Source organism: Trichoderma gamsii (assembly GCF_001481775.2).
Source record: "Trichoderma gamsii strain T6085 chromosome Unknown Scaffold_10.2, whole genome shotgun sequence".
Classification (NCBI taxonomy): domain Eukaryota; kingdom Fungi; phylum Ascomycota; class Sordariomycetes; order Hypocreales; family Hypocreaceae; genus Trichoderma; species Trichoderma gamsii.
Window position 1 is genome coordinate 586,525 of NW_020171347.1, and position 22,145 is coordinate 608,669.

General features: G+C 50.0%; 5 protein-coding genes across 5 annotated transcripts; 4 read left to right on the top strand and 1 right to left on the bottom strand.

Annotated features, from left to right (window-relative positions):
• Nucleotides 1–1,996: 1,996 nt before the first annotated feature.
• On the bottom strand, nucleotides 1,997–2,782 carry TGAM01_v203802 (phosphoribosylglycinamide formyltransferase; the record flags this gene model as incomplete). The annotated part of the gene is made up of 3 exons (XM_018803890.1): nucleotides 1,997–2,250; nucleotides 2,311–2,556; nucleotides 2,608–2,782. 3 exons carry the CDS (start codon nucleotides 2,780–2,782, stop codon nucleotides 1,997–1,999), a joined length of 675 nt encoding a protein of 224 aa, XP_018662941.1.
• A 2,099-nt stretch (nucleotides 2,783–4,881) lies between these two features.
• Nucleotides 4,882–6,195, top strand: TGAM01_v203803 (carboxypeptidase A; the record flags this gene model as incomplete). Its single annotated transcript, XM_018803889.2, has 1 exon — nucleotides 4,882–6,195. The coding sequence occupies one exon, from the start codon at nucleotides 4,882–4,884 to the stop codon at nucleotides 6,193–6,195; it is 1,314 nt and encodes a 437-aa protein (XP_018662940.1).
• Nucleotides 6,196–7,884: 1,689 nt separating this feature from the next.
• On the top strand, nucleotides 7,885–9,717 carry TGAM01_v203804 (hypothetical protein; the record flags this gene model as incomplete). The annotated part of the gene is made up of 1 exon (XM_018803888.1): nucleotides 7,885–9,717. One exon carries the CDS (start codon nucleotides 7,885–7,887, stop codon nucleotides 9,715–9,717), a length of 1,833 nt encoding a protein of 610 aa, XP_018662939.1.
• A 1,685-nt stretch (nucleotides 9,718–11,402) lies between these two features.
• TGAM01_v203805 (hypothetical protein) lies at nucleotides 11,403–12,867 on the top strand (the record flags this gene model as incomplete). The annotated part of the gene is made up of 2 exons (XM_018803887.2): nucleotides 11,403–11,960; nucleotides 12,046–12,867. The coding sequence occupies 2 exons, from the start codon at nucleotides 11,403–11,405 to the stop codon at nucleotides 12,865–12,867; spliced, it is 1,380 nt and encodes a 459-aa protein (XP_018662938.2).
• Nucleotides 12,868–18,824: 5,957 nt separating this feature from the next.
• TGAM01_v203806 (hypothetical protein) lies at nucleotides 18,825–21,768 on the top strand (the record flags this gene model as incomplete). Its single annotated transcript, XM_018803886.1, has 3 exons — nucleotides 18,825–19,643; nucleotides 20,337–20,796; nucleotides 20,894–21,768. 3 exons carry the CDS (start codon nucleotides 18,825–18,827, stop codon nucleotides 21,766–21,768), a joined length of 2,154 nt encoding a protein of 717 aa, XP_018662937.1.
• Nucleotides 21,769–22,145: the final 377 nt, after the last annotated feature.

Here is a 22,145-nt window from a genome sequence, read left to right on the forward strand (position 1 = left end):
AGGCCGCAGCTCTGCATATTCTAGAAATGCACTCCAACCCAATTCCCAACTGTACATCGTATCGCCACTATCATGTATCTAGAGACTTGAGTTGCTGAATCAGAATTGCCGAAAAATATTTGGTTCGCTGGGTTCTGTGCTGTGACGTGGTTTAGTATCGAACAGCACCGTTTGCATATGCATTGCATTAACTCAATAATACAGCGGCCCAACTCTCAAGCGTAGAAGCGGTTTGCGGGGCCCAATCCCTGCAATTAACAGAGCCTCACGACGTGGCATGGTTGCATTTATTAGCGGCTGCATACCTGCCGCATGTTATAGGCCACCCATTCTCATGATAGTTTGATTGACGGCCGGTTGCAAAGATTCAAACGTTGTACGAGCAGGCTTGACGGAGTATAAACGGCTTTATCCCAAGTGAATTCGTTTTGGGCTCCCAATGCATGCATGCTCTATTGATAAAAGCCCTACCCCATGCTGCCACGACGTGTCGATGTAGAATGGAGGCTAACGAAGCCACCACAGCAGGTAAAAGGCTACAAGCACAACATGCATGTAGGAGGTCGGCTATGTATTTGAAATAAGTCATACATCTTGGTACCAGGAAATGGTTTGTGCCATTGTTACTTACATACAGCCGACCGATAATTAGTAATCTGCAATGAATTTCTGAACGATGAGGCTCTAGCAATGATATTGATATTGCAGTTAACCGTCTTTTCAAAAAGGAGCTTTCACCAAACACACGCACATGGCCTTATCAGGTACACCAATCTATGCAAGTTCAATTTCAGAGTTCGTTACGAGTCCAAAGTTACTTTCTCTGATATTTCCACATCTTCCGACTGCCGATTAAGATATATGCCCAACTCGCTGCTACAGCTATTATTCGTCGTAAGCAACAACCCCTAAATCTGCGTCCACGTATGCAACGACAGGACCATGTCACTAATTACCACTCTGACAGCCAGTTTATTGCTGAAGTAGAACCGATGAAGAAAATTAACAATCAAGGTTGTGCAACTCCACCAAATGAGACTACACTAAATCCTTAAGCGTTTACAGGAAAAGCTACATGAGTGATGCAACTGCATCTAAAAGTGCCCGATGTATATGAGTTGCTCAATGCAGATGAATAAGATGATATATCATAGTCTTCATTCTATAATGTATCTTGTCCGTGCATTACTCCTAGATATAATTGTGTAGCAACAGAGTGCCGCTTATAATGTGCAGCCAGAAAGATGCTGACTATAACTTAAAATATTGGGTACGCATATCGGCCTGACAGGCCGTTAGGCCGAGATGTTCCAAGGTTCTGGGCTGGGTTTAGTTCATGCATGATGCAAACCCGTCCCACAATCCCAACAGGAGTGAGATGGCGCTCAATGGTCGGGTGACCACAAGTAAGCTCACAGGATATTCAAAGCTTTAGATATGCCCTCTTATCATTTTTAGACATGACGCTGCGTGTCATAGTGCAGTGTCTACCGAGCGTACCTAGGTAACTGAGGCTATCTCATTTCATTTATTGCGCTCCGCTGCCCTGGTATTGGTCATTTCCTGAATCTTCCGTATCCGTCTTCCCATAAATGGCTGGAAATAATGTGAGTGGCATCTATGGTCATCTAATGGCTCAGCTGATGATAAAGCAAGCAACTCTATAAGTGGATATCAGCGAAAGCATTGTACTTCATCCACGGCATCGCCGCTGAGAGAGAAGATTTGGAAGATAGCTTTAGGTCTCCGTAGCTTTCGTGGCTAGGTTGAGCTTTCGCAAGATGGCTTGTGGGCTGCGTTATATCCAGAAACTCATGCTTGCTCGAACTGTGCCTTGTTATGCATCTCAGAGTCGTAGAATATTGGAGACCTTAAGAGGCCGCTTGGCACGCCTAGTTGGTAACATAGACTACGCCGCTGAGTTGAATAAGATGCATGCGCAACAAATGCCATTGATTGATCACAGCATGAGAGATTTGAATATCTTTCAGGCTTATCATGCTCGCTTTTCCAAAATCTCGTCAACCACCTTCGCCGTAGCCTTCACGATCAGCTCATGCTCCCGCGAATGGATCTTCTCCTCGAGCTCGGCCAGCTCTTCTCCGTTCCACTGTATCTCTTCAACCAAAATAGGTGCGCCTCTATCTACCTCTTGGATCACGTAGTGAGCCATAATGCCAGTGCGGGTTATTCTACCAGCTTTGAGCTCTGCATAGGCCCGCTCAATTGCACCAGCTCCATCAAACTCTCCTATTAATAGTACAGTTAGACAGGCTTGCTCTCGGCATTTGCTTAAGTGTCTTGACTTACCAGGCAGGGCGGGATGAAGATTGATCACACGTATTCCTGCTTTTTCCACAGGCTCTAGGAAACCACTTGAGAAGACATGCATCCATCCAGCGAGGACAATCAACTCTGGCTTTTCCTCTGCTGACAATATCCTCTCGGCCAGAGCAGCATCATAGTTGTGACGAGCTGCAGCAACCTTCTGCTCGTCCTTTTCTCCCTTGGCAATAAAGCCGTTGCTGATCAAGTTGAAGTATTCCCAAGGAATACCTAATTGCTGAGTTAGAAATGCAGCAATCCCACTGCTGAAGATTATCTTACCTGCGCTTTCTGCTCGCTTAATTGACTGAACATTTCTTCTATTCACGAAAAGACGAATAATTTTGCTGTTTCGAATCCGTCCCGCGGCAACAGCATCAATGAGAGCTTGGAAGTTTGAGCCAAAGCCAGAGGCCATGACCAGGATGCGGCATGGTGACTGTTGCTGGTCGGCCATTTTTGAATAAATATGACGAATTTGAGATGGATATCAAATGCTATAAAAAGATGCTTCGTGCAATTGATTCTCCAACTGCATATATTCACTTTCGCAGGATGCAAGCTTGATTTGTTGTAATGTCAATTGCGGATATCGAAAAAAATCTGAATGTAGTCAAAAAGTAACTCAGAGCCACTAGAGTGAGCTCTGCTTTCTAGAAGGGTATCACGTGACAGCATTGACTGATGGGGAAAGCGTTTTGAGCGCCAGAATCAGCCAAAGCATCGACTCAAATTGTTGGTTGCACAGCAATCAGCGGTTGAAACTCAATTGTCGCCCATGCTTTTGAATCATTCTCAGCTATCTTTTCATGAAATAGTCTGAAAAATGCACATGCTAGACAGGCGACAACGCATGTGAGCTCCGGTAGCTGTTGTGCATCCCAGTGAGGTACGTGCACACCATATGCTTGTCTGCATGTGAGTGAGTCTGCATTTCAGTACTGAATTACCATAAGAATCTATTTATGTAGAGGTATTTCACATAAAAGGCCTCACAAAGATCGCCTCTCAAAAGACAATATTACACCAATGCTTGACGGGAGTTACGACATGGATGCATCTCATTCTGAGAACTATTCTCTGCAACAATTCAACGATGGGGTCCGGTAGAAAGCGAATAGAAAATCGGCAGTATTATCTACGCGGGAATACATATCTGTGTAGTGATGCTTGTTGAATGAATGTAGCGATTTTAAGATTGTCCCTTTCTACAAAAGCAAGAGAGGCTGGCCCGTAATTAATCATACGGTAGGCGATTCACATGTTACAAAATCGGCCTGTATCGATCTTATAACCCTAAGTCCAGATTGGTTGAAAGGGGCGCTATAATATAGCGTGAAAGCGCTGTGACGAAGCTAAATAGTGCTGTATGTATACATATGCGCGTTTACATGCCGATTTAGTACATGTATGCCTTTTCTCTGCCGGGGCGCTATCGCTGCAATAGGAAGCTGAGTATCTCTATAGGTAGGATCAAGTGATAGCATGTTTACTTCAAAGATTAAATTTAGAGTTATAATCATAATTCCAGTCGAAATCGTCTCAGAGTAACAAACCCCGCGCTAGGCAGCAAAAATCTCGCGGAACTCTGTGGCCACGGCGGGTAGCATCAAATCTATCATCTAATGCTTCATTTTCGCCTTCGGGGGGCAAAGAATCACGGAACATCTGGCGAAACCGGAAAAAGAAGCCATACTCTTCTGCAATGTCTCCGTCGCTACGTGAAAATGCCTTGTTATCTATCTATAGTGATTGCGGGTTTAATCCAGTAGACGAGCTTTCCGGTACTGCCAGGATCGAGAACGCACTGCCGTGAGGCTGTGGTCTGGCGACCTTCTTAATCTGGTAGGGATAACCCGTTATCTACATCATGCACAAAAATTCCTTGCAGTTGATTCACTTAGGCCATAGGCCGACCGCCAATACTGCAATCACAAGTACGGAGCAGCTAAACCAATGTAGGCCATCTGTGCACTCGATACATGCACCGCTGTTCAGCGGATGGGAGTCAGTACTATCAAGGTCAGAAATATTGTAACGAAAGTAATAGAGTAGATAGAGTCTACATCTTCGTCTAATGGCTGACTTTGGCATTGATAGATTCTTTAATCATCAGACTATCTTTTGGATAGTTACATCACCCTAGCCCGCCAGTTTTCCTGTTAACATTCATCCTCCGTTCTCCGCACTGAGACATGTAAGTGCCCGACGTGGGGCACATGGCACTTTTGTCTCTCTTAAACGCTGAGAGGCAAGCGGTCGGCTCGAATGCAACTCTAATTCTTTTCTATTCTCAGTCCTCGGAATAAAAAGACCCTCTTCTTTTGGCAGCTCAAATAAAGCCTCTCGCTTCACTATCTCCAGCTTCCCGATGTAGGCGGATTGCCGCAAGGTTTCAATGTAACACTGCTATTCATCCCTAATAACGTGCGGCTATCCGAAATCGCATCATACTCTCGAATTCTATAAAAGAAAGGGACGTTCTCTAACAAATTTTGAAAACACTTCTACTTCCTTGTTCATTTTCTTACACAAAACAACAACACCTCAAACAAAATGAAGACTGTTCTTCCCTGGGCGCTTCTCGCGCTCACTCAAGTGACGTCGGGATGTCTTCTTCCTCATGAGCGGGACGAGACAGTGATGAAGCCAGTCGTCCGCCGCCAGGGCAGCAATGGAGCTCCGATTGGAACAGGCGACAGGTTTAAGAGCGGCTCAACTGCACCCAGAGGACTGGGCACTCAGTCCTCATCTACTTCTTTCAGCACCATTCTCAACGTCAATGAGATCAAGAGTGGCCTACAGGGTCTCGTCAATACTTATGGAATCCAAACATTCAACACCCCATATAAGACAGCGCAGGGAGCCACCGTTATTGGGGCCCAAATTGGTGGCAACGGTACTTGCTCCAATGCCTATCGCACATTCATCAACGGCAACATCCATGCGCGAGAGCGTGGATCCGCGGACAGCGTACTCTACTTCGCTGCCGACCTGCTGTACGCCAACCAGAACAACGTTGGTCTGACGTACGGCTCCAAGTCGTACACCAACGCACAGGTCAAAGAGGCCCTATCTACAGGACTCGTCTTCATCCCACTCAGCAATCCTGATGGCGTGGCCTATGACCAGTCAACCAACAGCTGCTGGCGAAAGAACCGCAACTCCAACTCGGGAGGAGTCGATCTGAACCGCAATTTCGATTTCCTTTGGGATTTCACCCGCCTGTTCTCCTCATCAGTGCAATCAAGCGTTGCCTCAACGTCTCCCAACTCTGAGACTTACCATGGAACCAGCGCTTTCTCAGAGGCTGAGACCAAGAACATCAAGTGGGTGTTTGACACATACTCCAAGATCCGCTGGTTTATCGACCTTCACTCCTATGCGGGTGATGTGCTCTGGAACTGGGGCAGCGACGAGAACCAGTCCCAGTACTCGTCCATGAACTTCCTCAACAGTTCTTACAGCAGCGTCCGTGGCATTCTCACAGACACTCCCAGCCCCGGCAGAGGCTACGGCGAATACGTTCCCCAGGCTGAACTCAACGACAAGATCACCGCGGCTAACCGCATTGCTTCTGGATTGACCGGAGGCGGCGGCCGCAGCTATGACGCTTTCCAGTCAGCCAATCTGTATCCCACGTCGGGCGCCAGCGACGATTATGCTTACTCGCGACACTTTGCCGACTCTTCCAAGAACCTGGTTCACTCCTTCACAGTGGAGTTTGGCTTCCCCAACAATGCCGCGTCTTGCCCGTTCTACCCAACCGTATCTCAGTACAACTCCAACCTTCGTGCAACCAGTGCTGGATTCATGGAGTTTTTGTTGGCAGCTAGCGACCTTGGGCTGGGAGATGCAACGAGCTGTTAAGAATGGATAAATGGCTTTTAACAAAAAAGTTCCTAGATCTATAGGGCCACGCGCCGTCTATTATAAATGAATACTGATGACCAAGCAAAACCTCACTGTTATCTCAAGTAGCCCTCTGTACTATTCTAAATCTTGGTATCATGTAAACAGTACAAATAACACAGTTGTTCTCAATTTTAGTATTAACAAAGTCATATGCCCACAATCCCACGAATCATACACAAAGAAATGAACGTCTCTTTCATATAACCATTCCTAAAGTCTCGCTATTGACAATCATTTCATTGACAATCATTTCATTCAAAGTATGGGACCAAATAATAATTGTATCCTCTGAATGTAAGTACCTCTACATTGAGCTCGCTTACCGCAAATTTAGTAACTCTGCAAGTATAGTACAAATCGCAACCATAGTGCAAGTGAAAATCTTTTTACGGAAGCAAACTTACAATTTTTTCTAAGAAATACTAATAATCTATAATCGAGTTTCAACCTCGCACTATACCCCAGTAAGATATACATAGGTTATTTAGAGTGAACTGAGCTTTTGTCACGGGAATAATAGACAAAGGCGTTGTCAGGACCTGTTGTCTGACTATTTCTAATGGAAAGTCCTCAATGTGTCAAAGTTACGCCTAGCTAAAGTAGTTATATACATGTTTTAGCACATGTATTTACTTACGTCGTAATTAAAATAAAAACCGTAGGTAAAAAGATAGAAAGAAACATCTACAAATCTCTTCAATTATGAAATGTACGACTTTGCACATACCTCATGTTCTCATGTTCTTCAGGGTAAATGTGTATATGCATCATCTTCACCCCGGACTTCGGTTCAACTGCGGCTCGGCGTTGGAGGCCCTAAAAGTCCGGCTAACGTCGCGCCTCGCAGTCTAATCGGCGCTTCGCTCCTTTAGCTCAGGCACAAACGCACTCACCATCCAGCCTGCCGGACCCGAAAACCGGGACCCAGAAGTTTCGGAGACAAAGACGACGAGAGCAGAAGAGAGGCCCCGTTTGCCGCTGTATGTGGAAATATCCACTGGAGGCGAGCCAGGGCCTGGACCGGTACGAAGTGCTGCTTGCCGAGTCGAACACGCGAATAGATTCAGAGAAAGAAGCAACGTCCGCTTCGCTTCACCGCGCCAGATACTGTACAATGGAGCGTGACAGACGCCACGAACCTCTGGCCGACTGCTAGGCAGCGCTAAGAATCTGGGGCTCCCCGCCGTCAGCCTCTTCGTTGAGATCGCGCAGTACAGCAGCGGAGTCGGTCTCCTGTGCGTGCCGCATAATATTTGCGGACCGTCTCGCACAGGTCTCTCGTACTGGGCCTAGGCGACGCAGCCAATCTGTCTCCGAACAGCCTCTGCCTTGGATCCGCCGGCCTTGTGTGACGTGCCGCCTGTTTCTGTGTTTCTGCTCTCCTTCACACTCAGCGGCCGTCGTGCAATGCCGTCACCACCAGCCACGTCTGCCACAGCCGTCTGAGCGCTCCAACGCACGCCGAGCCCGAATCTCAGTCTGCCCTGTGCGGCCGAGCCGGGAGTCTGTTTTTTTCTGCTCCGTCTTCCTGGCTGACTGTGCCGTCTGCTTCTTGATCTCGGATAGCCGTAATTCCGCACCCTCGTGCCCGTCGACCCGAGGCTTCCGCTTCGCTGCCCGCGAGATCCTCATCAAGCTTCAGCCATGCCCGATAAAACGACGTCGGTTGTTTCCTACGCCGCCGGAGCGTCTCTCGCCGCAGCCGCCCTCATCTACGTCTTCGGCCCGACCTTCACCATCGACCATGACACTACCAGCTCGCGCAAGAAAACCATCGTCGGCCTGCGCAACCAGGCGAATGACTGCTTCATCAACTCGGTGCTGCAGGCCTTGGCCGGGCTGGGCGAGCTGCGCGTCTACCTGATCCGCGAGACACATCGCCGCCGTATCGAAGACCCGGCCGTGTACGCGAACCTGGTGCAGCCCCTGGATGGGACACAGCTTGCGCAGTGGAAGCTGCAGGGCCTTCAGGATGGACTGGTAACATATGGGCTGAAGGAGATGCTGGATGCGCTTAATGAGCGGCCCATTTCGAAAAAGGCCATCTCGCCCTTCCCCTTTGTCAAGGTACTAGAGATAGCATTCAAGCAGCGCATCAGCAGACAGCAGCAGGACGCGCAAGAGTTTTTGCAGATTGTGGCGGAAAGACTCAAGGACGAATATCATGCCGGCGAGCGGGCGCGGCTGCATGCGCGGAATTTGGGCTCGACGGCAGCAACCGACCCGAACGCCAAGGATGGCAACGATACCGACAGGTCAGAGGATGCTGCCGACAGCACTACCGCAGTCGCAATCAATATCGACATGGCGGATGTCCAGAGGGCAGTTCGCGAGATTCAGGCCCCGTCGGAGCTCGACGAAGGATTTCCCTTGGAAGGAAAATACGAGTCGCATATCCAGTGCCAGACTTGCGGCTACACCACCAAGCCAAGAGAAGAGACTTTTTGTACTCTGACACTGGCAGTTCCGCAAGTCTCGTCGACATCATTGAACTCTTGCTTCGACGGTATATTTAAGACGGAGTACATCGACGACTTCAAGTGCGAAATGTGTCGGCTGGTACAGACAAAAGCCAGCCTCGAACAGGAGATGGCTAAAACGACGTCTGAGAGTTTTAGAGCTCTAGCTCAAGAAAATATCGATAAGCTTCAGATGGCTATAGAGACAGACCCCGAACGGCCGCCCGAAGACGTGGAACTTGGCGATATTCGGTATGCGCCCAAGAGAAAGATTGCCAAGACGACACGCATGTCTACGTTTCCCAGAATCCTGGCCATTCACCTATCTCGATCAATCTATGGCGTTGGTCAGATCACGCAGAAAAACTCGGCCAAGGTGTCTTTTCCCGAGCGATTACCTCTGGGAAGTGTCGCTGAGCAGCGCAAGTATAAGCTACTTGGCGTCGTGACACACAGGGGAGGCCATAATAGCGGCCACTACGAGGCATTTCGACGGCAAAATACGCCATCTCCTTATGCCAACATCAACACGTTTCAAAAATCTGAAATCTATAGCAAGACACCAACGCCCCTTTCAACGCCGCAGATTTTAGCTCGTCAAGCTGACAGCCCTTCTGTCTCGACACCGGATTTGTTATCGCCATCCTCAGATACGAGCTCATCCACACCATCATTAGAATCTTCGTTGCGTCCTCCACGGAGCGTTCCTGCTGATCTCCCGAATCCCTCAATTAACGGCAAAGATCGAGACGGTGAGACCAGCAGCCTTCGGTCTGTAGCCGCATCTACTAGATCAGCGCTGTCTAAGCTCGCGCCCCCTAGGTCAAGTCTTAATGGAGCTTCATCCCCTGGCGGCCTGGCGGCGGCCAAGCCTCAGCCTCGACCTAAGAAGCGAAAGCTTGCGGAAAAGTGGTGGCGAGTAAGCGACGAAAAAGTACGCGAAGCCAAGACAAGCGAAGTCTTGGGCATGCAGAAAGAGGTGTATCTGCTATTCTACGAGCTGGATACTGAGCAATGAGGAACGATTTGTCCCTGTGAACTGAACATGATTACGGCATACTATCACATGCAATTTTGACTGCGTGTGTCGAAGTAGCATTCGTTGTTTTCGCATCCAGCCCCTTTTCCTTCCTTTTCTATTTGCCTTTTTGCATTATCCGGCGTTTTTCTTTCAATTTCGGGGTTTTGTACTACTGTAGAAGGAGACCAAAAAAAGAATATACTTGAACTAGAACTTGCTGGGCTTGCTCGCCCGAGGAACTTATGTTGAGCGTTTGAAAATGGAGGAAGCGAGAGAAGGGGGAGTATCATTACTTTGGGGAAAATAGTCGAATGAAAGGGGGGGGGGAGTGGGATATTCACGTGAAAGACGAGCGTTGTGAGAAAAAGTACAGGTACTTGTATGATAAGTAGCATCTAAAAAAAGCGTTGCTTTGAGTATATTGTTGTAGATTTGGGTACTATTTTAATATTGGTCTGTGTGCCATTTTTAATTAGATGAGATTGCCTGTGACAGACGACATAATTTCCCCGACGAGGCGAGGCGAGACGAGACGAAATGTGGCCTAGCCCATTTAACCATCATCATTCTGGAAGGAATCAAGTGTATCTTTAAATATGGGTCTAATCAAAAGAAAAGATTCTTTATTTAGCATTGTCATAATTTATCAGATTATATAGAAAAAACGTCTTTTTGTCATTCTCTCATTTCGCGGATGTCGGATGCCTATTTCATGTAGAACTAATTAAGCTTAATTGACAGAACGTATCCCAGTCACTTCTTTCAACCCCCATTTTGTGAGTCAGCAATTTCCGGTTTTTTTTCCCAGGCTGACTGACTTTTGCCTCGCTATGAGTTGCTTAACATGACTTTTCCTTTGCCGTGTTTACTTTTGGTGGATCTTTTGTTTTACAATGGTAACCTATCTAGGTTCTACCAATACGATTACTGTTTGGCAAAGCTGCAGTAGATGAGATTTCATGCGGCTTATGCAGTAAACTATAGGCACATGTACATAGAAAAAAAAAGAGAATGTTCGTATAAAACACATAACGGTGGTGCTTGAAACTTACAGCCACAAACGCGCGTCACTCATCGTCGATCATTCCACTAGTAAAACTGACACGACAGCTTAGCCTCCCCCCCTTGAGGGAGTTTCACGCTTGACGACACAAAGTGGATACTATAGTCTGTAAAGCCTGTGGAAAAGAGTGAAAACGAGCCGTAGAGACGTCTTTACCGTTCCATGCAGCAATAGACGCCGTACGTTGGCTGATCTGCACAAGGACTATGGAGAATTTGTATGAGCCGGCAGGAAGGCGGCTTTAAAGACGGGACTGGACCCTAGTTCTAAATGCAGATCTTGGATTACTATTGGCTACCACTTACCATTCTCAGAGTCATGGAGATGGAGAGTAAGGGGAAAGAGAAATCTCCTGAAAAGCCTTGATTAGTATGGCGTTGGACATAGCCACTTTGGTTAAAGGAGCTGGTATAAGCAATAGTACTTATTCTCGTCTGTTATTTTAAGAATGATCCAATAGTCATTTCCCATCTCTCTATCTGTTTCTTGAGTTTATAGACGTGCTTCTGGCTTTGCATTGTGGTGGATAGTTGGTTGCCCTACGAGTCAGCATCATCTCGGAGACACCAAAAAAAGAATTCTAGCTGCGAGCTGTTTCGGATCATATTCCTGGGCCGTCATGGTCTTTCTGCCACGACCTGCTCGCCGGCGGTTCATTCTCGTGTTTGCTAGTCTCTTCATCTCTCTAAGCGCCACGTACCTCCTGCTGCCCCCCGGCTCTCCAATCAAGTTGTCTGTCAACTTCAATACCTCTCGACTGTTAAACTCGCTCCGCGCGTCAATCACGAACCGAGACGCATGGCTGGAGCAGCGTCCTGCGCCCTACCCGTTAAGCCTACGCGAGGACGTCGGCTACATTGTCAAAACGGGCTATGGCACACGACACCGGGTACCTGCACTGATCAACGCCTTCTCCCACAGCGGTGACCTTTTAGGCGAGGAAGACAGCAACTTTATTGTGGTTGGCGATTGGACAGCTGCAAACGAGACGGTTGATGGATCGCTTAGCGTGCACAACGTTGTAAATTTGATGATGGAGACCAGAGTTGGTCCGTCGCTACAAGACCATCCCCGCTTCGGGAAGTACCGCTCTCTCCAAGAAGCCATAAACTCCGCCGACGATGACAAGGCGAGTGAACTTGGACAGAAATTTGGGTGGGAGTTGGACGCCTTGAAGGTAGCTCATAGGGGAATTACCCCCTCCCCTTCCCCCCTCTAGCCATTTGCTGTAATACTATACTGCTAACATCTGAGCGGTCAAGTTTATAACAGGCATGGAGTTGGCTTACAGAAAGATGCCCAGCAAGAAGTGGTACGTTATTCTTGATGACGATACCTTCTTGATCGGGCCTTCATTGTATCTTCTTCTGAGCCACTTGGATCCAGCCAGGTCATGGTACATAGGCAACGCGGTAGGCGATTACAAAACTCGATTTGCACATGGAGGGTCTGGTATCTTGCTCTCAGGAGAGGCAGTGCGGCGATTATTCGATCGCCCCGACATCGTCGCCCAATCATATATCAACTCGCTCGACGAGACATGGGGGGACCGACTGGTAGGGTTGACGCTGATCAAACTGGGGATATATCTCGACGAGCGGTATAGCCACCATTTCAACGGTGAGCCTCCCGAGATGGCCCGAGTGCTGGGAGACCGCCTCTGCTCGCCCCTCGTATCCCTCCATGGCCTCCGCAAGCCAGGGGCCATGGAAAAAATCGGCCGTGTACTCTCCAAGAGGAAGCACCCCGTGGTCTGGGGTGAGCTGTGGCAGCTGTTTGCCAACACTTCACTTCAAATCGCTGGCAGCGAGCCGGTACGTCAGATGCGGGACTACGTGGGGCCGACGACGGGCGACGAAACCACGGAATGGGACGAGATCGTATCGGCAGACGCGTGCCGCCTCAAGTGCCGGAATAGGAAGAGCTGCTTGGCGTGGACTTATGATAGAGAGACACGGGCATGCCGTGCCAGTCCTTGGATAGTCATTGGAGACGAAAAAGCAGAGACGGAGACGAGAGAGTCAGGTCTCGACTGGCAGGCGGTGGAGCCCCTGCTGCAACAATGCGGTCGAGAATCCATGTAAGTCGGCTGCCGTATGGTCTTGGGGCCTTGGCTCCCTGCAGACGGATGAACGTCTCCCAATGGGATGCGATCCTATAGGACGGATTATGAGACATCATGTATATAATGCATCTCTGCAATACTAGCACGGTTGTACTTGTGCGGAGAGATACGTACCTTTTGCTCGCTGGTAGGGCTACGGAAGATTTGCCGTAGTGAAAGTGCCTCGTATACCATATCGAAAAACCGCCTGCATGTGATATGATACTACTGCGTGGCCATGTTCAGCACGGACACACAGAGCATGCCTGCAGGCAACCTGTAGCATTTCTCCGCACACGATGACTAGGGGCTATCTGCCGCATCAATTTAGGCTGGTAGCGAGCCTGACCGTCGATTAAGGAGGCGGAGGAGCAAAAAAAGCAAAAAAGGAAGCATGGGTGAGCAGCCCTAGCTAGCAGCACCTAGCAGCCTGTGCCTTTGCTCTTTGCCAAAGAAAGGAGACAAGCCTAGCAAGGACATGGAGTGGCTCGGTATTTATCGGTGGCTCGGGCGGCCTGCATACCCGGGCCTAGAAAGATCAGACCAACAGCATGGTAGGAGGTTGTAGGGAGTACAAACAGCATGCATAATGCGGAGTTGGTTTCCATAAATGGATTTTGAAGTTTACTGGATGCATGTTGCCATGTAGTGGTGGTGGTAACACCACTACGACCTACTACCATATGCATGTCTCTGCCAACAAGGAGACTTGTCTCAGCGCCTCAAGCCCGAACAACGGTGAAGATGCAGCCTTGTCTCGTGATGGTATCTGTTGCGACTCTGTCCTGCCACCTCTACCACACTAAATCTTCCCTGCTTGCGCATCCCAGCCGCACGAAGCCATACTTGTACAGGCACTTGCAGTCCGTATCTGTGCTCTGCAATATGGTGATAGTAATAGGGGGCCAGACAGGCTTCGAAAAGTGGGCCAGAGCCAGGCCGTCTTCAGCTTCAGTCGGCAATGTGACGCTTGATGGTCAGCTTCTTGAACCAGTAGTAGTAGTAGTTGCTATATTCATCGCCTCATCTTTATTTTCGGTGCTGCTTGGATAACTAACGGTACCCGTACAGTATGAGTAAGGGCGGCAGCGGCAGAATTGGGAGTTTTCAAACTAAGAATCTTACCCAGAACTTTGCTGTTCGCTTATCTGAATGTACAGCTAATTATCCCGATTGATTTATACGGAGATTGCAGTGCGATTGATGCCTCTAACAACAGCCGATGGCACCAGTGTACAAGTTCAATGGCCAACACTTTTAGAATAGACAATTCGCCTTGTGGAGCTGCCGACAAGTTGCAGAGCCGGCAAGTTAACTCATGCGGCTAGATCCTCCTTGCATGGTGGGCTGGCATGAAGCGTCGATAGTGTCTTCTCAACCGACATCGTGCTAGCAGTAGACTAAAAAAGCCAACAAGAGGCGACGGCATACTGGTGCTAACAGCAAACACGTCTATCTTGACCGCGGATGCTGGCGACGTGCCGCAGTGTCACCCTCCCAGCCACCTGGATCCCTGCAGCGGTAACGGAAGTGCGTTCCGGGGCAGATACTTGGGGATGAGCGATGCGGTCTGCATCATGGAGGCCGGGTGTGCGACGTACGGAGTTGTGACACTTGAAGTCGAACGCAGGCGTCGCAGCGCGTCCGAGGCACCCATGGGGAAGTGCTGCCGAGTTCATTAACCATACATAATGGTAGCGGTACTCCTAGATGCTGGTATGTGCGGCTGTCGTACCTTTTGATGGCCTGCCAAGGCTCTCGCTGAGAGCTAGGCCGGTCCTTGAGCCGTAGCTTGGCAACATATGGACCAAGATACACGGCGATGAAGCGGTGCCGAACTTTCTGTAGCCAATGCTAGGTATTCGTGGCATTTGGCGGCACCTCTAGAACTTGTACTATGAAGCTGCAAGCATCAGCCGCAGCGCGAAAGGATCTTCCTCCGGGCTCTTACAGGCCATAGTAAAGTAGCGCCTCGGGAGACTATTGGTATTGACTGCACTGTTGTGGTGGAGTGCGGAGCAGCTTTTGCAACAGAGTGGCTGCGGCTCTCCGTGGCCGATACTGCAGTTCGCCTCTCGCCTCTCGCCTTGTCGAGGTAGCAGCCGTTCCCTAGTACCCTTACTCGACGCACTCCGCACGGAATAGGATGACTACCGCTGTTGTCATCAGCACATGCATCTTTACTTTTGTGTGCTTTCTATTTCTCTCCCGGCATCTCGCTGCTACCTCCACCCCTCGGAAGGATTCATATCCAGTCGATCTCGATCATGTGAAAGGAAGTAGTAGTAATCTGGAGCTGCTGGCAGGCTGCTAGTCCGCAAAGAAATTGCGCGGCCCGGGGCTAGGTTGTTCAGCTTTGGGTCTCATTTCTTCCTTGGGTGATTCCAGTGCTTGGTGTCAGCCTATCAGAATGCAGTGAAGTCATCTACTGGGAAACATTAGTCGGCGTCAAGTGGTGATGCTTGTCATGTTGTAACCCTTCATATCAGCGGCTGGCTTTTAGCCGCTGGTACGGAGTAATAGGAGCAGAACAGAGGTGGGTTTCATAACGATAAATGACCGGGACTTACACGTAACCGTAGCAAACCGTAGTCACGGGAGGTCGAGCAGACTCGAGACGATCCACAGTATAGGTACACGCTCTGTACGCACCAGCGGTAGTATTCGTGGGCCCATGCCGGGATATAGGAGCAGACCTGGAGGGGGCAACAAGCTTTTTGGAACCTAGAAGGTTCGGTGAGCTCCTTTCCTCGCTCTCTCGCAAAGAAAGCGGCTCAATTGCCTCGCCTGTTTATCGACACTGCTGGTCCTAGTAAGAGCACTACTCCATATCTGTCACTGGGATGAGGAGTGGGTTAGGCGGTGGGAGCTGGATTCTTGGTAGCGAGGAGTTCGATTGACTCCTCACCAAAATACCGATGTAAGCATTGTCTCGGGTATAATCGAAGCCAGATATTTCAGTACACTGTACCGATCTTGATACTGCCAGCTCGCCCCTCTCAACTGATTACCTGGGCATTGGCGAAGCATCCGGGGGCTGCAGTGCAGTACACATGTACAAGCAGTCGGTAGCACTATATGCAAAATGCAAAATACTACAAGCACAAAGCTGGTGCTCGCATGCAGCTCTCACCGTTATGAGCTGATTCCCCCTGTCACCACGCTACCTTCCGTCGAGCCGGAATTTGAAGCCAGGGTTGTAGTGGTGCCGCGATTAGCTGCGCCTGGCAAGAGAAGTAGAACTACCAGTAGGTAACTGCTACCTTCTTGAAGCACTAGCGGGAGCCGCTCTCGTTCTAAGTATTCCAGTATGCAGACGTGATGATATAACGCCAACATACTGTAGCTGAGCCTGGATTCTAGGAGACAGTGAACCAGCTTGTCTGAAGAGGCATTCTGGCATGTAAGTACCCCACATACGATGCCTACAAGTACTTGTGTGACCTGCGTACAAGTACGGTTGCGTTGAAGACAACCGGGGGGCGAGACAAGTGCTTGCTCATGATGCCGTGATAGCAGATGCGCACTTCAAGTGATACCAAGTAAACAATGCATTGTCTGCTCAGTATCTTCAAGTTGAGTAGCGGTACTAGTATGTCAAGTGTGAAGACCTTCTTTTACTCGTGTTTATCGCTCGCCAATCTGCATCTCCATCGATCTTATCTACAGACAGGCGTTATCGCGGCGTCTCTTGGTGCCGCTTGCTTATGGCGAGAGTGCGGGCACCGGACTAAGAGGCTCCACGAGCCTCAGATGTTAGTGGGACACACTGCGTATTTGGACCTGTAGCTAGGAGAAGCTGTTAGCCGACGACTAGATTGCTGTTTGTGGGTTGTTTGTGGTTTGTGAGGGCGAGAGGTCAAGGATAAGGTAAGCCCACCTCGCTGCCAAGTGCATCAGTTTCTTGGCAAAGCGTAGGTGCTCCATCTTGTGCAGCCCAGAGCAATGGCATTGGATGCACCGTAACTGCATGGGACTGGGAATCAATGGCCCTGTTGGCAGTCATGTGCAAGCAGATATGGAGTAGATGTTGAGATGGATCAAGCTGAGCAGGTAGTTTCACCGAGAACAGCCATGCGGTGTCGTTATCTCGGCGGCACGTGTCTTATCTGGCTTCTGGGCAACGTATGTACATCTTCCAAGTCTGCCCTTGCGCCCCTGACATTGGTAGGTGAGCGCTGGCCAATTTTGCGAGTACCTAATGCTGCTTGGTACGTACTGCGCCAAGGTTTCTCCTGATATGACGAGTAAGTTCGAACACTTGGGTACCTCATCTATTTAAATGAGAGCCATCTAATGCCACGCCTCCATACGCGCGTTTAGATGATGAATGGCGCTGCGGCTGCTAGTGCTGCTACCATCAATATGCGGCGACGTACTTGTAGGGTGTGCCTTGGTATGAGATGGCAATACGACTTCGTACATGTATGTTCTAATAATATGCCGTAGTGAGAGGCCAATCCAATAGGTCTTCAGGGTTGCTCTTGTAGCTTGATACTCGATTGGACCGGGGCAACGGCAATCCGGCCGCCTTGCCGGGCCATGCAACCCTCCAGCCCTCCATCACCAACAAGCATACTAAGGTACTGCAGGTGGTGGTATCGACTGTACATTGGTCCTGACACGGGGCACAGCAGCTAATTCAGCTCTGAGCGAACCGGCAGCTGTCCGTGATGGCTCGCTTACTACTAGTATGGTCCCAAATGTTGCTACCTTGTACGGGGCAATGGGTTCCGCGACTATAATAGCCATCGGTATTTTAGTGCTACTACAACGAACAAGTGTAGTAGGTACATTGGGAGTTAGAGGTAGGCAGACAAGATGATCGATATACGAGTATACATGCTGGGATCAGGAAAGTGATCTATTAGAATAGCTGATATTGTGGTTGTGTACCTAGCTGGTTTGGTTCTGCATCTGCATCTGCGTGCGTCTGCATCTGCAGTGCATATCGCCAATGAGGCGGCCTTTGCCTGAAACAGTTGCCGCTACGCATGTAGGTACTACAGCTACCTCAGGCATTTAGACTCGATGCAGTAGCAGCAGGTATTCCGTCCTCTGCTGCATCTTACATGTACTAGTAGTATTATGTGCTTTGTAAACTCGCCATTACATTAGAGTACCAGTACTTTGCATCTGCTTGGTCATGTTGATACCTACTACGTACCTATGTTGATGCATCGACGTCTGTCTTCATCTCAGCTAGGTTCTTCTGGAGAGGGGTGCTGGTACGCTGTCTCAAGGGCCTTTCTATCTCCATACTGTCATCATCTCCGTAAATCCAATTGATTGGTTGCTGCGCGGTGAAGACTCTGACCAATTGCTGAGGACAAAGCATCTACCCTCAGCCCGAGTTTCTTAGAGGTCATCGTGTGCCTTGCACATGTACCTGTAGGAGGCAGCTCGGGGTAAGGAGCTGCCACTAGCAGTACCTAGCCGAGTAGGTAGTACCTAATTACCCCCTGGTCCTGGCTGGGGCCGACCGCTATATCACAGCACGGTCTGAGCTGCGCAGCAATAATGGACGGCACTGAGGCCGTACCTGTACTCCGTTCACAGGTGCCAAGGGCCCTGCTGGGGCCCGCCCACAAGCCGACGCAGCACTTGGACGGGACCCGCAGGTACCGGTACAAGCAGATGCAGCTCCTGCTTCGTCCTGCGGGAGCTTACCAGAAGGGTACCTGTACCTTGTCTGCAGCAGCACCGCTCTAGACTCTGCTTTGCCTCTGTGGTTGGATATTTTTGCGCCTCGCGCTGCATATCACAAACAACCATCTCCTTCTCCACGACTACCCAAGCTTTCAGCCCACCAGCCTGCAAGCCCTCCAGCCCTCCCTTCTCTCCTGTCGCTTCTCGCTACCGGCCGGGGTCGCGTCCCCTGTTCGCCAGTCCCATGTCGCCGCTCCATAAATTTCTAAATTAAAACAGACCTAGAAAATGGTTCTCTCCGGAGGAGGAGGTCGCGAAGGCGACGAGTCGGCCACCGCTTCGACCATTGCTCCTCATCCTCGATCTAAACCTGCTTCTCCCTCAAGAGCAGCCTCTGGCGAGCTACCGATCACAGCGTCTACCTCCTCAGACCCGACTCCCACTGCCGTCGCCGCCCCTACGCCCCCCTTAGAAGAGCAGAAGGAAGAGCAGAAGCAGGAGCCGCAACAGCAGCAGCAGCAACAACCACAAGAACCACCACAGCTGAGCGAAGAGCAACCGCCGCCGCAGAATCACGAGCCTCAGACACAACCGCCACCTTCTCAGCAGAACGGTACGGGCCGGGAGGCCGAGACAAACACTGCTACCAATACCACCGCGACCCCCGAGTCCGAGTCCGATATGGCGAGCCACCGGCCACCGGCGCTCCATGGCCTACACGCTGGCTATCCCACCAGCTCGTCCGCGTCGCCAATCTATGCTTCCCACGCGGCAGGACTTCCAACCACTCAATACGCCTCGTATCCCGCAGCTACAGCTGCAGCTCAGCCTGACGCATACCGCGTGAGCCCCGTGGGCACTCCTCAGATGTCGTTGCCCAGCATGCGGACTATCGACGCCATGTCGCAGCAATCCGTCCCTCCAATTCCTCACCATTCCATGTCCATGGCCATGAGCATGCCCCTTACTGCCGTCTCGGCGGCCCCTCCATACTTTGCAAGCCACTCGACGCCTCTACCTTCCAACTACGGCTTCTCTCAGGATAGCCTCTCTCGATATCCTCTCCCCCACGATGCTCGACTGATGAACCACCGAGGCCCCAAGAAGGTACGTTTCACAAAGCAGAGGACGCTCTCGGTTCAATTGGACCCGGGGAATTGCAATTGAGCTGTTTTCTACCTGAACTGGAGCTGATATGGTGGCACGTAGGAAATTAAGCGACGAACCAAGACGGGCTGTTTAACGTGCCGCAAGCGACGTATAAAGGTGCGAAGATGCATATCCACCCTCATCCCTTCCCAGGAGCCAATTCAACCCAACTTTACACTTTCATGCGCATTTACCCTTCCAATTATTACTACGATTTTTCTTTCTTTGCGATTTCTTCGTTTGTTGTTTTGCCCTTTGCTTTGCGACAATCTATGCTGGAGCTGCAAGCGGCAGCTTAGGTGGTAGTGCGAGGAAGGGAGAAAAAAAAGCGGCCCCTCCTATCCGAGCTGAAGCTGCCGGCCGAGGGAGCTGAGAAACTTTGAAACTCGTGGCGCGCCTATAAACCCGCCCGAGCGTGAGACTCAGCGCAATCGCACCACTGCAAACCTCTTCTTTATCCCTCTCGCTAGCCATCGACTGCCTCAGCGCATCTTGTCCACCCTTCAGTCTCACCGCCAGTGGCTTGCGACTCGCTTTTTCTCTTTTTTCCTTGCCCTCTGCATCGCCGTCATTTTTTGTTAGCTAGCCTTTTGCCGTCCCTCTCTATGCGCCTGCTACGAAACTTGCACTGACACCTTTCTCTTCTTGCAGTGTGACGAGACGCACCCAACCTGTAACAACTGCAGGAAATCGAAACGCGAGTGTCTGGGATACGACCCCATATTTCGACAGCAAGCCGGTACACCCACCGGGACCAGCGCGCAGCCAGTCTCGAGCAACTTGTCACAACCCTCAGAATCCTCTGCCGTTGCATCTGCGCAGCCAGGGTCTGCGGTTGGACAATCTCCGGTCCAGCGTTTGGTCAACACGTACGGCAGCCAGTCGCCGATGCTGCCAAACGTCTATGCCCCAAGCTCCAATCCTTCTACTCCATCCATCACACCAAGCAACTACAATCCTTTGTCTACACCCACCTCGGCACCAGCCTTGTCTATGAAATCCGACCTTGGTTACAGCTATTCTTCTAATATTGATCACACCGCACGTTCTACAGCCTCCATGTCGACGAACCAGCTATCCCTATCGGGATCCGATAATAGCTATTTACGAGGTGAGACTGGCTTTGCTCCGTGCTGCTTGTCGTAGCTATGGAGGAGAAAAAGATTGAAAGCTGAGCCGGGTCGCTAATCCGCTTGTCGTTTGTGTAGCCAAGAAAATGAGGATCGATGAAATCATTGATCTGTTAGGCCCTCCCGCACCCGCCCAGCAGATAAGCCATACCGAAGAGACCTTCAATGAGATCACAAAGGTCTACCATGAGATGTATGCGAGCGGACTCAGCGCTTTTTTCGAAACAAGCTGGTACTATTTCACTGAGAACGGCAAGATGTCGTTTCCCAAGGATGCCAATCTCATCGAGCACATGGCGACCTTCTTAAAAATCCTCGAGGGTGTCAGAGCCAATGACCATGCCCAGATGGCGTATTCAGGGGTGTTGGAAACCAGAATTGTGTGGGAGTTGGCTTGTACAGCATACCAAATGCCAGATAGGGCGACCAATTCCATGCGCCTCAACTTGCCGCCCGACAATGATGCCATCGAGGCTAGAAACCGCCTTCAAGTGGTTGAGGCCTTGCTCTGCGGCGATGAGCTGCTAAGCAACCCTCTCTCCCCACCAGTAGCAGATGCCGACCACCATCGCGTTCGCCAGTTTGACTTTTGGTACAGCCTGGCCGAGTTTGTGCGTAAGAGGGACAATCCCAACGCGCCTGCAGTCGTCAAGATGAGAGAGGATATTTTGAGCCGGATGCGCCACCTTTTGGACGGTCGCGAGAATCGCGACGTCCTCTATTCTATAGCTGTCGTTCGCGAACTCGCTCCAGACTTCGATGCTGGATACGCTACAACCATTCCGCAGCATTTGGATGAAACAGATCCAAAGAACAGATTGGCTGTCGCCTCCAAATTCATCCTCGACGAATCACAAGTCACTGGCGGCACTACCAACGTCGTCCGCCGGTTCAGCGATATCGCCTCGAGAGCGTTTGTCAATCCTGGAGTAAACATCGCACGAAGAGTATAGCCTCCAATTTATCTTGAATAGACGAGATTATCCGACAGTACTTCTTGCGCCGGCTTTCAAAAAAGCTTTTCAATCAGCCAAATTTGTTTTATCCTTGGTTGCTTCTTTAGCCCGCATCAGCATTCAGCATATCGGCGCACAGGTGTTTGTTCTACTGCATTTGTTGGAGAAACTTTTGCGAATATCAGAGTATCTTACATCAAACTGAGGCAGGACTACAGACCTTGCTATAAACCGTTCTTTTTTTTTCTTTTCCTATTTTGTTTAAAATATTTATCACCTTGAGTCTTCTTCACGGCGTTTGGACACCGGATCAGGAAAGGAAATAGGCATTCTCTGCTCGTTACCAATTCTTTTTGTTGCATTAGTTTCTTTTG